At 32.8% G+C, this 16,753-nt stretch overlaps 1 protein-coding gene across 1 annotated transcript; it reads left to right on the top strand.

Annotated features, from left to right (window-relative positions):
- The first annotated feature begins 3,567 nt into the window (after positions 1-3,567).
- Positions 3,568-6,477, top strand: LOC125186454 (cyclin-B1-2-like). The gene is made up of 4 exons (XM_048082821.2): positions 3,568-3,819; positions 3,921-4,021; positions 5,412-5,509; positions 6,181-6,477. Exons 1-4 carry the CDS (start codon positions 3,700-3,702, stop codon positions 6,279-6,281), a joined length of 420 nt encoding a protein of 139 aa, XP_047938778.1. The 5' UTR covers positions 3,568-3,699; the 3' UTR covers positions 6,282-6,477.
- Positions 6,478-16,753: the final 10,276 nt, after the last annotated feature.

The following is a 16,753-nucleotide window of genomic DNA, read 5'->3' as shown; positions in this document are numbered from 1 at the left end:
GGATTTCACATTAATACCCTTTTAATTTAATTAATAATTATTTAAATTAAAAATATATTACACTTGGCATTATATTAACCACGAGATCTTCTAATCTAATGGTTGAAAATTGGTCTCAATTTGGGATTGGTAATTAGTTAGCAATTGATTACATCCCTTAGTTACCAAATATATTAATGACATCAATCAGGAATAACAATTTCATTCTCTTTGTATTCTTGAGCTTACCAAGCACAAGAATGAAATAGTACTGTCATCCCATCCCATTCCCATCCTCATCGCAGTTTCTCCTTATTTCACTCCATCGTACCAAGAAACTCTATAGAGAATCGAATCATTATTCTAAAATGAGTAGTGATTTCTAAGAAAAAAAAATACTCCGAGCAAAAGAATAAAATGAATGTAAAAGTACTAGTAGTATTCTATTTCTCTATTTCATTTTGTCATATCAAGCATGATCGTAGGATTTTAATCGGAGAAAGTGCAACTTTTATTGATAATTTAATTTGTATTTGAAGTTTTACGAACTACAAGCTCTATTCCCCTCAATTCTCATCTTTTTATGGTACGGGTCAATGACATCAAATTTAACTACTATTATCAATAAAGATATACCAATTCGTGAAATACAGCAAAATTGAAGTCACAATATTTGTTTTTATGAAGTTACTTTATTATTTAGTGTTTATTTTTTCAAGTAAATAAAAGTCGAAAAACACTATAATATGTCAATCGGGCCAGCCCGTCGGATTTTCGGGCCAACCCTACTCGGGTTGTAATTTCTATCGGGTTATAAAAGTTCAACCCAAACTCTAAAAGCTCGAGTTTCGGGCTAGCCCAGCGGGTTAATCGAATTGCTGGCGATAATATTAACATGCGATCAATCCAATAAATAATGATTAGAATTATTTATTTACATACAATGCAAAACATTTAATTATGATATATTTGGGATATATGCTTAAACTCAAGATCAAATACTAATATTTGAGATATTTTGTGGAATTTTAATGCATGTTTTAGAAATTTTAATATTTTTTTTTGTGAATCTGAAGTTTTTAATTTATTTATCAATTATTATATTAATAAAAATTCAATATATAATTTGTATATTTAATATAAAATTGAAAGTTATTTTTTTAGCTATCTATATTATAATTGAACAATATAGAATAATAGAAATTTTATTGGGTTTTCGTGCCAGCCCATCGAATTTTCTGGCCTGGCCCTAACGAGTTGCGGGCTAATTGGGTTTTGATTTTATCGGGTTAGAAAATTTTTAACCCTAATCCTATAAATTTAGAGGGTTATTCGGGTCAGCGTACGGATTACGGGCTACACTAACATCCCTAATAATAATTAAATTTCAAGCTAGTTATAAAATAAGTTGTTTTACAGGATTACAGTCCAACTTTAATCGTACACATCTAAAATATTGCAATTGATATTATAAATATACTGTGATCTTTTAACTTCTTAGACACTTTGTCAGTCTACTCAGTGCATATTATATTTGGTGACTTTATTGAAAAAACAAAATCACAAATAACATTATTATGTTTACATATGCAGGTGCTCAAACTATTTCTCAAATTCCCTCAAAACTCCCAGCGGGTACAAATTTCCTAATCCAAATGTAAATTTAAACTCCAATAAATAGGCAATCAATTTGAAAACTAGAAAGTTCGTCCTACAAATCAAATGCAATTACATAAAAAACTATCAGAAGACTAGGCCCTACCTCAATTTAAAACGTCAGATTTTATTTAGCAAACGTGAGGATCGATCGAATCCTAACTCACCTAATTAGACTGTCATTCATCTGACAGTGGGCGTTATATGTCGCCTAGCTAGGAGCTGGTTAGATAGGAGTAGTAGTAGATAATTTGGAAATAGTTATGGCACCACCAAGTCCAGCACTTCCATAATCAAGCTAGGTTTAACACACTTAGATTTGCACATTTGGGACTAGATAATGAGACGATCCAAACAAGAATGCATCTAAATCCAGAAATGCAGCTCACATTAAATTTGGCCCTAGAATTAGAAGATCTAATGGTCAATAATTAACCAAAAATACGGAAAGTCATTATTATTCTGTTTTAGGTCATTTTATAAAATTTGGGTTTGATGTCATTTTTAGATAATTTTAGGTCATCCTTCATTAAAACAATCTAAACATAAACTAACAATGACCTAAAAATGTTCTACGTATAATTTTGTTCCGCCTTCTGTATTTAAGTCTAGTTTTGCATGGATCAAAAGTCAAAACCCATGATGAGATGATGGTCTGTTGCATCATGTACTTCCATGGACCTTCTCCTGTTTGCGTTCATCACTATGCCCTTCAGATGGTTTACTGGATAGGATTACACTTATATTTGTTATTTTTTACATTTAAATATTTTATGTTAAATTTGGAGTAAATTATAAGAGTACAAAGAAGTGAAAATGATTATTATAAATTTTAAATAATAAATTCAAATAATTGCAATTTTTTCGTACTATATACATTTATAAAAATTTAAAATAATGAAATTTGAAAATTTATTAATTAGAAAATTCCAGTTTAATCATATGGCAATTCACTCGAACTATTATGGGTAGAAACACGCGAGTTGGCCTGAGTAACGGATAATATTATAGGATTAGGGCTATATTTTTATAGCCCGAATACAAAACTGGCTATATGGGTCAGCCCAAATGGGCCGGCGGGTTAGGTGGGCTAACCCGAAAGGGTTGCGGATTAGCCCGACGGGTTGCACTTTCTAATTAAAATAAAATAAATTTAAGATTTGTTTAAATATTATTCATGCTTTCATAACTTCATTAATTCTTGCTTTCATAAATTTTATGTATATAATATTTTAATATAATATTTATTAACAAATTTATGATTATTTATTCTAATACATTAGTTTTAAAATTATTCTTTTTCAAAGGTCATGAGATTATATTTAAATTATTATTATTATTTAATAAATATATACTTTGTTATTAATTTATACTCTATCTGTCCCAAGTTATTCGCTCCTTTTTTGGTCGTTCTAAATTATTTGTATTATTTTTTATTTTAAATCAGAATTATCGTATTTAATTAAAATATTAGAGTTAATTAAGTAGTATCCATTGTGTTTCCTTATTACATTTAAATTAACATGGGATGGAAGGAGTACAATTGTGTTATATCATTATAGTATTAATTATATTGTTTACAAATTAAAAAAGATTAAGTAACTTGATTACTTTATTATGTGAAGTAGTGAAAATGAATTCTAAGTTTTAATCAAATAAAAATTGGGATTATGCATTCTTGAATATTTTTGGCCCGATTAGTCCGAAATCCGAAGGGTTAGGATTAGGGCCCAAAAATTATAACCCGAAAAAACTACAACTCAAATGGCCCGACAATCTGAATGGATTGGCCCAAACCCGAGCGGGTCGGCCCGATTGACATGCATACGTATAGGTGATTGAAGTTGAGATTTTTATCGGATACTATAAATCTTTGTATAGTTTGTAGCATCGGCCTGTGTTTGTTTGGGCCTGTAAAGCCTATAATCATGCCCATCAATATTTTTTCTTGCGCTGAAAGATAACTCAAATTTTTCTTTACTTCATTGTTTCTCCGATTCCGATTACCATTTTCTTGCGCAAACAAAGGCAGATCAAAAAACTCACAAACTAACAGCACTAATCATGGATCCTGCGAAGACGATTCCACTGGAAGGCCGCGGCGATGATTTGCTGCGTTTTGGTATCCACGGCGTCAAGAGCGATATCATCGAACCCCACCCTCTTCAATCTGCCCGACGCTCTGTAATGTTTCAACAATTTTACACTCACATAATCACTCTTTCCCCTCCCTCTGCCCCTTAATTTGTGTTTTTGATGTTCCTTTTTTTTCCGGTAATGAATAGGCAAAGCAAACGCAAGAAGAGATGAAGAAGAAAATTTTGGCGAATACTTACGGTTCAGCATTTCCGATGAAGATGGAGATGGATCGTCAGATTCTCGCCAAGTTTGTGCTCCTCTAGCTCTTTACTCTTTCTCTCTCCACACACACGCGCTCTCACTCTTAATTTTGATTGTATTGTGTAGTGAACTTCAGTAGCTAGGGTTTTAATTTAGGCGGAAAATTGGGGGTTTCATCCGAACTTTTCATACGTTTAATCTGGTTAAATCATAAGTACTATATTATCTTTCCGTACTACATTTCAAATCATGCATTCTTTCATATGTACAGCCTGTTTCTCTATGCTATGATGTATCCGTTCATTTGATCCTGGTCGTTTTCTTTTCCTGCAATGTTTAAAAGTTAGTAATAATTTTTTTCAAAAATGGTGTCTTGAACTGGATTCTCGAATTTTGCTATGAGTGGGTTTCTTTATAAGTTAAAAGAGTAAGCCGTAAAGGCTGGAGGGGTATTTGGTTTCTAGTGCTGTCTGAAACTCATTTTGGTTCAGTTTCCTTTTTCCCTTCAGCTAGCTATACTGAAGTTTTTGTCTTGTCCATTATGCATCTGCCTTTGCAGATAGAATTTTCTGTGTATATCATCTTTCATGTATATGAATTGTGGAAATGTGTCCCAGAGCGGATTAACAAGCTATTATATTAATAACCTATAATGATGCTAGTGATAGAGCTACGATATGTGGATTGTTATGTTGGTCATACCGTCATAGTTTGTATCACTAGAATCTTAATTCTCTTTGCTTGAGGGTTGCAATTGGAAAATTGCAGCTCATGTGTTTCTTCTTAAGAACATGTTTTTAAGCTTGTGTCTTTTAAAGTTTTACTTTTGTGGTAATCCTTCTGAATTGTCTGGGTGGTGAATTAGTTGAATTAAGAATAAATCTGATGAACTTAAGTTTGAATATGTGTGAAACTTATTGCAATCATGCGCTGTGAAGTGTGCAACTGCAATCAGACAAGTTCAACTTATTGCAATTAAGCGCTAAGCAGTGTGCAACTGCAATCAGACAAGTTCATTTTTATCTATCAAAGTCAATGTGCTTTATTTTGTTTAAGTGAATGATATTGTTTCTTGCCATGTTTAAGCTCTCATGTGTTCCTCAAAAAATATACCCCGCACTTAGATTCTTGGTCTGTTCTGGTACATTTTTTTATTTCTTTGAATTTGATAAGTTCTTCATGTTCATTCCCTGAATGTGAAATTTTGTATTTTCTTGTTTCATTTTATCATAATGATGTATTGATATAGAAATTTTCGTTTCATATGCTGAATTAGTCTTGCAAAAAATATTTCAAATTTATAAATCTTGTTTATGAGCAGCATAAAATCTTTTCATATGTTGCAGTAAGATCTCTCGGATATTACTGTTACAATTTGGCCTTGCACAAATTATCCATACGAATATATTATAATGCAATCACTTTTTGCTTCACAGATTTCAAAGGCCTCCTGGTGCAGTACCCTCCTCTTTTGTTGGTCTAGAGGCCTTTACTGGAACTATGGAAGAGTTTGGTTTTGAAGATTATCTTAACGGTAAGGAAGTTCCAAAAGAGTTCCCTATTCAAAATACAAAACTTTTTCCATTTAACGTTTCTTCAATTTGGCATTAAATGATAAGGATGGTGAGTGGTCAAACTGATACCTGTAAATCTTATAACATTAATCTGTAAATCTTTAAAGTATATAAGCTGCTGGGATCATTTCAGACACCAACTGGCTATGAAAAGCAGTATAGGGAACACTATGTTTTTGTAAATGCAATATTAAATCTTAACATTGCTCTGCGGTGGATTCAAACGTGAGACCCTTGGCCTAAGGCATTAACCACTCTGCCGCTAGGCCAACACACCACTATAGTATAGGGAACATCTTGATTGTTGGAAACTTAGAATACGTCAAGCATCAGTTCTTTCAAACCCATACATGGAGCCCTAAATTATGAGGCTCTAAGTTGAGTTATTTCTCATGAATAACATGTCAATGCCCACTGCTGAAGTTATGTCTGTTACTATATTTTTGCTGCATTCTGCGTATGTGCTTGCATTTGTGCTTTTACAGGTTGTTTGCAGTTTAAATACAAAATTGATTTGTGAAGTGTTAGTTGAGTCTTGAGAAAATTTTTGATTTAATGCTGTGATCATGAACCGTCCTGATTGTCTTTCCCAGTCCTTGCTCTATTCCTGAACTTCCATGTAACGTTTCAGATCCTAGGGAGTCTGAATCATATCGTCCAGTTGATCTGCATCATGGTATGGAAGTTCGTCTTGGTCTGTCGAAAGGACCGCCTTGCCCCAGTTTCATGTGAAGCATCAATTGATTTCTAGGGTGAATAGGGTTTCACTTGGTGTATTGATACTTCTTTGTCCACTTAAAAGGCTCAAAACAGACTGTTCTGTTGTGAGACGTCATTGTTCTCCTTGCTTGAAGTGACTCTCTTCGTTTCTCATTTTCCTGCTGTTAGAATTCACGATTGGGTATGAGTATCACATGTTCTTTCCATATTTGGTTGGTTCTTACTTGTTAATAAGTTCATCCTAAATCAGTTAAAATTTCAGAAACTAACCTTACTTGTTTGACAAGGATTGTATGCTGGGAAAGTAATCTAATTCTCAATCGTAAAATTCTTGTATTTGTTGAGAATGGGGAAAGTAATATGATTTCTAATAATTAAATTTCTATGTTTGGTAAAATTATAAGAAAATAAGGAAAGGAAATTAATTCCTAAAACCAAGAAAAGTTATGTAGAAATTTTAAGGATTATTTTTCTCTTCTATACCTAGGTATTGTTTTTCCCGTAATTTGAAAAAGCAGTTTCTTCCACTACTCAAATATCTCTTTTCTTCCACTACTCCATAACTATTTTATTTAGGGTTTTTGGCTTTTTAAATCAAAACCTTTCTCCGAATTCCGGTTTTTCCCATGAACTATGAGATTTGTTTTTAAAACCACGAACTTTCATTTCGTTAGGATTTTCCCAACCCGACCCGAATAGCACATTTCCGACCCGAATAGCATAATTCAAAATGTTAAAGTTGTGTTTTGTTTATTCAAAAGTTGTCATTTGTTATGTAATAATTGTGACTGTATGTATTATTATGCCAAATAGGATCCAAGTAATCAATTTAGTGACAAATAAGATTAAAATTGACATGTAGACAACCTGGGTTTCATCGTTGACCCGCCAGGGAAAAATCCTAACGAAGTGAAAGTTCGTGGTTTTAAAAACAAATCTCATAGTTCATGGGAAAAATCGAAATTCGGGGAAAAGTGTTGGTTTAAAAAGCCAAAAACCCTTTTATTTATGCTAAATTTTATTAATTCTAATCATCTATGTAATCTGTAGACACGGACTTGATTATTTAGAAATGAATTTTATTTGTGCTAAATTTTATTAATTCTGATCATCTATATAGCCACGAATTTGATTATGATGAATATTTTATATAAAAAAATCAGTTATGCCCCGTCAAACATTTGAAGATTATTTTGATTAAGTGTGCTATTTTAGTTACGTTTAGCTGATTATATAGATTATTTATTGTTTATTTTTAATTTCTATTTTAATTTTAATGTAACATATTTCAGTTGATAAGAATATTTCATTATATATTTGCATTTTTTATTCATCAAATTATTTCAATAACTGAAAATTATAATTTTAAAATCCTGACATGTTTTCAAACACATTAATCATAATTTTCATCAATCATATTCCACCTAATCATTTTATGAGGAATCATAAATCTCAGATATCATAATCCTAGAAATCAAAATCCTAGTAATCATTTTCCTTTATAACTTTACTAGCCTGTCAAACAAACATGGCCGAATAGGCAAATATGCAAAGTATAACCGAGGGGTGTTTTTTAAAACCTCGTATGTAAAGTCTTAGAAATCATTCAAGGTTAAAATTTACCTTATTGAAAGATCTTAAATCTATTCGCTTTTAGAATTTTCAGCAGAGGCAAAAGCTTTTACCTTATTTATTTCCAAAAAGAACAAATTTTAATATATATATATATATATATATATATATATATATAGGGGAGCATTAGGGTCCTATTGCCCCCTTAGAGTCTATTTCCTTCTTAATATCAACCATTAGATTAGTATGATGGACGGATTAGATGAAGCCTCACAAAATCATCCCGTGTTGCATTATTAGATTGTTTCTGTGCATTATATGGGTAAAATTGTAAAACAAGCATGAATTAAAACGAAAGGAGCGAGATTTCAGTGGGATTTTCATAGACCTTCCATCTACTCACTCTCTCTCTCTCTCATTCCAACCGTCTCACTCCTCAAACCCACGACTCAATCTCGTCTCCCCCAATTCCCACCCATTTCCAAACCCTAGCCGCCACTTCCTCCCACCAAAATCAATCCAGAAGACGATTTTCACCATTTATTCAACCCTCCGACGCCGTTTCACTGTCGAAAATGCACTCACCGTCGATTTTCGTTGTGAAGAGCACCATGGATCGACGATTAACAACTACAAAGTTTTGGATTTGTTTTGAGCGTGCCGCCGGTCGTCGATTAAAGAGGAACTAACGAAAACGGTGTGCTTCAAAAATCCCTTTCTTGAGTTAGAAACACTCCTAATCGTCGATTGTATACTTTTAGAAGACAATGTAGTAGGCGATTCACAGTTTTTAGCGTCCATTGAACTTCGATTTCGAATAATGCACAAAAGTTGTGGTTGTTTTCTTTTGGAAAATATGAGATTGTGAGCATTTGATTTAGGGTTCTTCCCATTATTGAAGTGTGTAGTTGATTTCTGAGTTATTTTTTTTGCTTCGTCGATTTTAGGGTTCAAACCTTTACTGATTTGGTCGTTTTTGTTTTCGATTCTGTAAAATTGCGTCGTTTAGTGGATTTGGATTCAAGAATGAAACTGATGTCGATTTTGTGTCTTACAGAGAACAAATGACGAAGAGAGACAGAACATACACAAGCCAACCAACAGATGATGAAGGTTACATACTTGGTGTCCCTGTTTTGATGCATTATTTGTTGGTTTTGTGAATTATGTAGGCTAATCTGTGCATTATGATTGGTATTAATTTCAATTAGGCATTATTAGTTTGGTATGTTGCATTACACATTGGACATTACTGCATTAGTAGTCTGCTTTATTGCATTATAAAATGAAAAGCATGACTTACTGTTAGTTACATTATATGTCTGACTCATTGCATTATATTAGCATCGACTGTGCATCGTGTGATTTGTAGATTCTATGGGTTGGTTTGCATAACTGGTGTTTGGTGTAGTGAATGTCATTTAATTTCGTGCATTATGTGCTGGAATGTGAGCATTACTCTATTAGGTTTTTGGCATTATGTTTTCACTGACCATTGGTTTATGCATTACACAAAACACAAACGTATATATCTCTGTTTGCTATTCTGTACTACAACATCTAAACAATGACGAACTGCTTTTGACCAAGCGATTGACGATTTGATTCCAATCGCCTTAGCCCAGAAGGTGCTAAGGCGACTTGGAAATGTTCAGAATTAAGGTTGCTACTACGCTGCTGACATCCGCACATAACTCCAAAGGTGCAAACAACCATAGATATGCCACCGAGTTTTGGAAGGAGAGACCGCCTAAGTTCGTCTTCGAGAAGTGGATCGAAGAGTACGGGCTGAATTGATTGGAGTAGCAGTCATTGAAACGCTATTTACATTATTTTGAACAATGTAGTTTTTTTTGGATAATGCATTTTAGAAGGTAGAAAAGACGACTTATTTGTTGGCCAGTTTTGAACAATACATAGCTCTTGATAACTAAAGCATATATAATGTATGTAATGATCCAAGTAATGCCAATGTACTGATTAATAATGTGAAAAAGGCTAACAAGTTAACTGGATTTTGATGAACACTTGCTAGGCTTGTTAAGGATTAATTGGAGAAATAAATCGAATAATGAACATAATGTGCTTATTGATGACCTGATCCAGAAATGGAATCTACAACAAGTTTATTCGTTGCTTGCAATAATGTACATATTCGTGAATGATAATGTACAGTAAAAGGTTAATAATGCAAGGCTAATACAATTTTTTGTAATATAAAGTTAAACGCTATAACTAAATAATGAAAACATCTGTAATTGTAATGCACATTAACGGTCTTAAAATGCAAATTTACTATGCATTTAACGTTTAAAGTGATAAGTTAACAACTAGAAAAAAATAATGAACAATTTCTTCACTTATAATGCACATTAACGTCCAAAAAATGCACATTTATTATGCATAAATTGTTGGTTTTAATAAGACTAGACCGAAAATGAAAACTAACAATGTTTGTAGGTACAAAAAACATCAAGATTTCCTCTTTCCCTTGCAAAGCTCTTTCTCCTTCGCCATCTCTTTAAGCATTGGACAGTTTCTAGAGTCGTGATGGCCCATCTCATAGCACGCCTTACACTGTCTAAGAGGTCTTTTCGCCTTCTTTATAGCATTTTCTCTCTTTGAAATCAGGCGGCTCGCAGAGCTGCTAGCATGACCCTCGCTCGACTTCTTGCTGCCCTCCCTATTGCATACGACAGAGTACCAAGTAGTAACACCGTCTGTCTTCCTCATGCCTTGTTTGCGCGTATCAAAACCAACAGCGCGGGCATATACATCGTAGAACGCGAAACCAAAATCAAGCGATTGGAACTTCTGACCAACCACATGCTTCAAATCTGGAGAACATTTAGGTACAACCAACACTGTATAAAACGAGAGAAAAAACGACTCAACAAACATATACATTTCGTATCATAAATCGTTCATTACAGAGTCTAATATACGCATTATATAATGCTACATGTCCAGTATGTGTATATGTTAAAAGAACTCCCTAACCCAACCGAATTGAAAACCCTAGAGGATCCACTGAAACTCATTCACTTTGAAGATAAGACGGGGTACTTACTACATACTACACCCTAGCCCCCAAGGATTGCTAAACCCTTGGGGAATAAATGAAACTTGCGCCAAACATACAACACTATATAAAACGAGTGAAAAAACGCATCAGCAAACATATGCATTACATATCACAAATCGTTCATTACAGAGTCTATTATAGGCATTATATAATGCTACATGTCCATTACGTGTATAGGTAAAAAGAACTACCTAACCCAGCGGAGTTGTAAACCCTAGAGGAACTCGTTCACTTTGAAGAGAAGACGTGGTAATTACTACGTACTACACCCTAGCCCCCAAGCATTGCTAAACCCTTGGGGAATAAATGAAACTTGCGCCAAATATACAAACACGTACAGACTACGAAAACGATCATAAAAACTTATTGTGTCGATCACAAAAAATTATTTGCAATGAACCATTACTCCAACTAATCGGTATTCAAGTGAGCCAATCGGTTTTATAATCGTACAATGGAGAAATTTAATTACCTTCTTCCATTTTGTAGAAAACGAAATCAATCAATGATTGCTCCCAAAAACGGTTTTCGACGACAAACCAAAAATAATAGTTTACGGAGAATGTTTCAACAACGCTTGTCTTCAACGTTGGAATGTCTTCAACAGAGAAAAAGGGAGAAAGATTCGAGAAAGAAAAAGAGTGTATCGTTTATTTCTGTAAAAAAACCGCTGGGATCATGATATGGAGAAAATCAAGGAGTTACCATAACCAACTCCATTATGTATTACTAATCAGCCCTTATCGTGAATTTTAAGGATTAAAAGTAAATAAATCAGCCTTTATTTTGGGCCATAAGATCTCTAAAATGGAAAACCAAGATTAAAAAGAACAATAGAATATAATATTAGAAAAGGATTTGAATACATCCCTATATATATATATATATATATATATATAGGGAGATGATCAAAATAAGAATGCATTTAAATCCAAAAATGCAGCCCAAATCTTGGTCCTAGGATTAGATGATCTAATGGTCAATAATTAACCCAAAACACGGAAGGTCATAATTAAGTAGTTTTAGGTCATATTATAAGATTTGGGTTTATGTCATGTTAAGATCATTTTAGGTCATGCTTTGTTAGCATGACCTAAAAATAAACTAACTATGACCTAAAAATGCCCTACGTATGACCGTGTTCTGCGTTTCTGTATTTAAATCTGGTCTTCATAGATTAAAACCATATATATATATATATATATATATATATATATATATATATATATATATAGGGGTGCATTAAGGTCCTTACACCCCCTTAGTCTTAAACTTAACACTAATATCAGCCCTTGGATTAATGATTTTGATGGTTATGATTTAAAACATCCGTCCTACATTAATACATATTTTCGCTACATTACATGGGTAAAATGGGAAAGACACAAACTCAAGCATCGGTTTTAAACTGCATGTCCATAATTTCCGCCATTTAATTAAAACTGTCGATTTGTATCCCTCTCTCTCCCATCAAATCACAATTGTGTCTCCCCAAATTCTCTCTCATAAAAAACCCTTCCATCCCCATTCTTCCACCCAAATCTCGTCAAAAGCCCTAATCTTCAACGATTGAAGACGCCGCCGAAAGAGTTGCTACAAATCGAAGCCGCGAAGTGTATGTGGTCGAGTTGGTGTGTCGATTGAATCATACGGTTTACTGTTTTGCCCATTTGAAGACGAACGCGAACAAGGTTAGTCGATTGAGCAGAGTTTCGGTTATTAATTCGCGAAATCAACCACAGACATAGGGTTTCCGTGGTGATGGAAGTTTATGTTGTTTGGGATATTTGAATCTGTGATTTCAGTGTTTTTTAGTAAATATTTGAATTTTTTTTCTGGGTTTCATTTTTTTTTTGTTTTTCGATATATAGTTGATTATTTGGTTGTATATGTTTGAATCACTAGTTTTTCCAGCCCGTAATGTTCATTGTGTTTACCGTCAATGGTTTCCAACAACATATCTCCACAACTGCTACATCATCTAACTCTTCGGCTTACATTATTCATGTATAATACATAAGAAGAAGGAACTGAGTAATAAATCTTGTTTACATTATTTCACTAATATAGTGCATTATCTGCTTGTCTACACAGTTTGCATTTGATCTATTTGTTCATAAACAATGCGGTGTTTAAAGTAGTACATTAACTTGTTTTAAAGAGGTAGATTAACTGGTTTATACACCTGATCTATTTTTACATTGTACCATTCAAGAGGTACATTAACTTGTTTTCTCCACGACATTAACATGGCTTCTGACATGTCTCTATATCGTCTACATCATTTAACTATGCCTCTTACATTATTTGTTTTTTTAGCTGTGCTTGTACATTAATCTACTAAATGCTACATTATTTGGTTACATCTTGCATTTATATCTGATTTCTGATTTCTGTATACATTATTCCACTGATTTGCTACATCAATATATATGTTTGTACATTAGGTTGAGATACATTATTTAGGAAGATTTTTAAAATTATTATCTACTAATTTGCTACATTATTATGTGTTGTAGTATGCTCTGTTACATTAATACATTTGTTGAGTTACATAATAGCTTCTTAAGATTACAATATTTGCTTGCATTAGGATTTGATACATTATTTAAGAAAATGTTTACATTATTTTAAACTGATAAGCTTATTTATTGTGTTAAACTATGCTATGTTACGGTAATACATTTGTTAAGTTATATTATTTGCCGTCTGTGGTTACAGTAGGCCTTGCGTATATTTACACTAATTCACGTTGATGTGTTACATTATAGTTTCATATTGTTAATAATATAATAATGTGTTTATTGTTAATGTATCATTTAAACTAATCAATGTATACGTTTTTAAATAGGTACAAAGAGGACCACAATTGATTTTGATGATGACTTTGACGATGACATGCTCATTGCATTAGCACACCGGCTGCGACAAGAAATGCTTGAAGTCATGTAGGACGATGATGTGGTAAAACCTAGGTGAAGCAAGAAGGACAACACTTGTACTTGAGGAGTTGTGCAACAAAGTTGGTGAAGCTGACGTAGATGCTCAAACAAAGTTCGTGAAGCCAAGGAAGATGCTCAAGCCCTGAAAAATAGTGAACGCAGTGAATGCTTCTGGAAAAGTATGTTCAAAATTATAATTTGAAATGAGTACCCTGAATGTTAGACTTTATTTGTGGGAACCAAAGATTGGTTTGTTGTTTTATATTGGTGATGTGGTCGCTTTTGAAAACTTGTACTGGTAATACTTTTGGTACTTTTTGTTTTCGGAACTAAGTTAAACACGACGCTATTATAGAATTAATGTAAACTTCGTTCACGAGTAATAGTGTTACTATATTAAACCAGATACAGTACACTTTTTGTGTTCCCTAATATTTCGTTATTTGAAGGGAAATATGTACATTAATCAAATGATAAGGGAATGGTAAAATATAAACTTCGTTCCATTAGTAATGTAACAAAACTACAAAAAATCATACATAAACGATTTCTAATTTTAAATTAAAATTACATTGTTTGAGGGAAATAGATGCATTACTGAGGCAGAATTGAGGGAAATAGAAACATTGTTGAGGCATAATTGATTCTATAATGAATACATCTAAATTTGTAGTGAACAAATGCGACTGTAATAGTTTGATATTCCTTCTTAAAGAAAACAGATATAAAGTCACCATTATGTTGAATAATGTAGTAGCTAATAGACAATAATGTATATAAAAAATGGAATAATGTAGACATTAAATCAGAGCGTTCAAAAAAAACATATGTACCAAAAAAATATGTACCAAAGTATACATTACTTGACAACACCAAAATACATTAAACGCAATATTTCGTTTGTTAGAATCAAATACGGAACTAGAGCCTAGCCTTATGGATAATTTAACCCTACGGGAATGGGACTAACTCACGCCCTTTTGTGAAAGTTGTGTCAATGAACCTAGTACTACAACCGAGCCCCTTGGACTACTAAACCCTAGGTGAAAGGTGTTACTTTCCGGCATTAGGGATGTAATACGATTCTAATTTACTTTGAAACTGACAAGTACATTAAAAGCAATTTTTCTTACATTAAAATCAATTTGTGAATTATATGGAACTAGACTCTAGCCCTACGGATAATAAAACCCTACGGGAATGGAACTAACTCCCGGCCTTTATCAAAGTTGTGTCATTGAATTTGTACTACAACCTAGCCCCTTGGACTACTAAACCCTAGGGGGAAGGTATAAACTTCCGGCACAAATATAACTACACGTAAAACTATTACCTCATTACAGGAGGTATTCCTACATTACAAAACCAAAATCGTACATTATGGAAAACCATTATATAATAATTGTGGAAATATATTTCATACGTATAAACGGGTCCTTCTACCATAATTTATACTTCCAACTAAAAATAATTACTAACAATAATTTGTTGTAGAATTTAGAATCTGCGGTAGAATAAACCGTAAACATGGAAGAGATTAAAGATTTAATTATGGAAAACCAATTATATAATATATTTACCAATTTTGGAGGAGAAAATCAAGGAAGTATAATAACCGCCTAAAATAAGAACTACCGGCTGTGCCCTTTTCGAATTTAAATAATCATTTAATTAATCCACATGGCACAAAACTAAGCGTTAGATTTAGAAATCCAATGGAGTGGGAAGAGTTTTGTGTTTTCCAACTATTTAGTGTAAGGATGTGAATACATCCCTATATATATATATATATATATATATATATATATATATATAAAGTTAGTTTTAAAAAAAATAAAAATATAGTACAAAATGTATTTTAAAACATAAAGCTATAGTTAAATATCTTCCCTTTGCATAATAATTTTTCAAGCAAATACAGTTATTATAAGATTTTCGTTTCTAAAAATAATGGGACAAAATGATCAAGTCTAGCTAGCGGTGAACCTTACTTGGGGAGTCATATTGTTGCATTCAGTGGCTCGGCTGAGTAAGATTCTTTGGACAAGTGAGTTTCACTCCACTCGGCCGGGTGTGTAACACCCCAAAAACTCAGTAAATTATAAACAATAAAATTTTAACAAAAATTTAAAAATTTATTATTGTTAACAATTTGTTTTGTTGAAATTAAATTAAAATGGGATGACTTGAGACAGACAAGAACAATTATAAGGGGATAGCTAGAATCACTAAACAATCGTTACATTTGTGTTAATGTTATTATTTGATTTGGGTTTCAAACAATTGTGAGTATTTCAGATTCGTAGTTTAATTGCTTTACTTAGTCTAGATTCTGGCAGTTAAAAGTGTTTATTGTTGTTGGATGTTATTTCACTCGTTATTTTGAGTTTATTTTGGAAAAAATGGTCTTGTATCTATTTGTGTTTAGGCTACATTCGAGATTTGGAGATTGGAGCAAGAGAATAAAGAGAGGACTAAAGTCATCAAGTTCTACCTTTAGGTTTTGTTATAGATAGTTTTTATATTATCTTATTTTATTATGGATTGTGATACCTCGCTATGGGTAACTAATATGTTGAAATATGAGGTTTGGAAAGTAACTCTTCATGTTTGTTTAATTCCAATTTTAGATATCCAAAACTTATATCTACTTCGTTTAATTCTGTGTATAATGCTTCAAGTTGAGTGACACATCTTGTTGATTTATTGGCATGTGGGGGAATCGAGAGAGGATCCATGTGTTAGATTCAAATTGATGACATGACACTATATATAACATCTGGAAAAAAAAAAGAGTAAATCTATGAGTGAAGGCTTTGTAAGAGTCTAATTGTGCTTTTTGGAATTACTATTAGATAAGATTGACAACCTTAATTCTAGTAATT

This window comes from Salvia hispanica, chromosome 5, assembly GCF_029641045.1.
Source record: "Salvia hispanica isolate PSC_SH4W2 chromosome 5, Shi_PSC_v1, whole genome shotgun sequence".
NCBI classification, from domain to species: domain Eukaryota; kingdom Viridiplantae; phylum Streptophyta; class Magnoliopsida; order Lamiales; family Lamiaceae; genus Salvia; species Salvia hispanica.
This window is presented reverse-complemented; position numbering and strand designations above follow the sequence as displayed.

What these genes read in the sequence shown, in the direction of transcription:
- LOC125186454 (XM_048082821.2), top strand. Translation starts at nt 3,700, where the DNA reads ATGGATCCTGCGAAGACGATTCCACTGGAAGGCCGCGGCGATGATTTG. An exon ending in TTCAATCTGCCCGACGCTCT is followed by an intron (nt 3,820 to 3,920) that starts GTAATGTTTCAA and finishes GGTAATGAATAG; the next exon opens with GCAAAGCAAACGCAAGAAGA. An exon ending in GATCGTCAGATTCTCGCCAA is followed by an intron (nt 4,022 to 5,411) that starts GTTTGTGCTCCT and finishes TTTGCTTCACAG; the next exon opens with ATTTCAAAGGCCTCCTGGTG.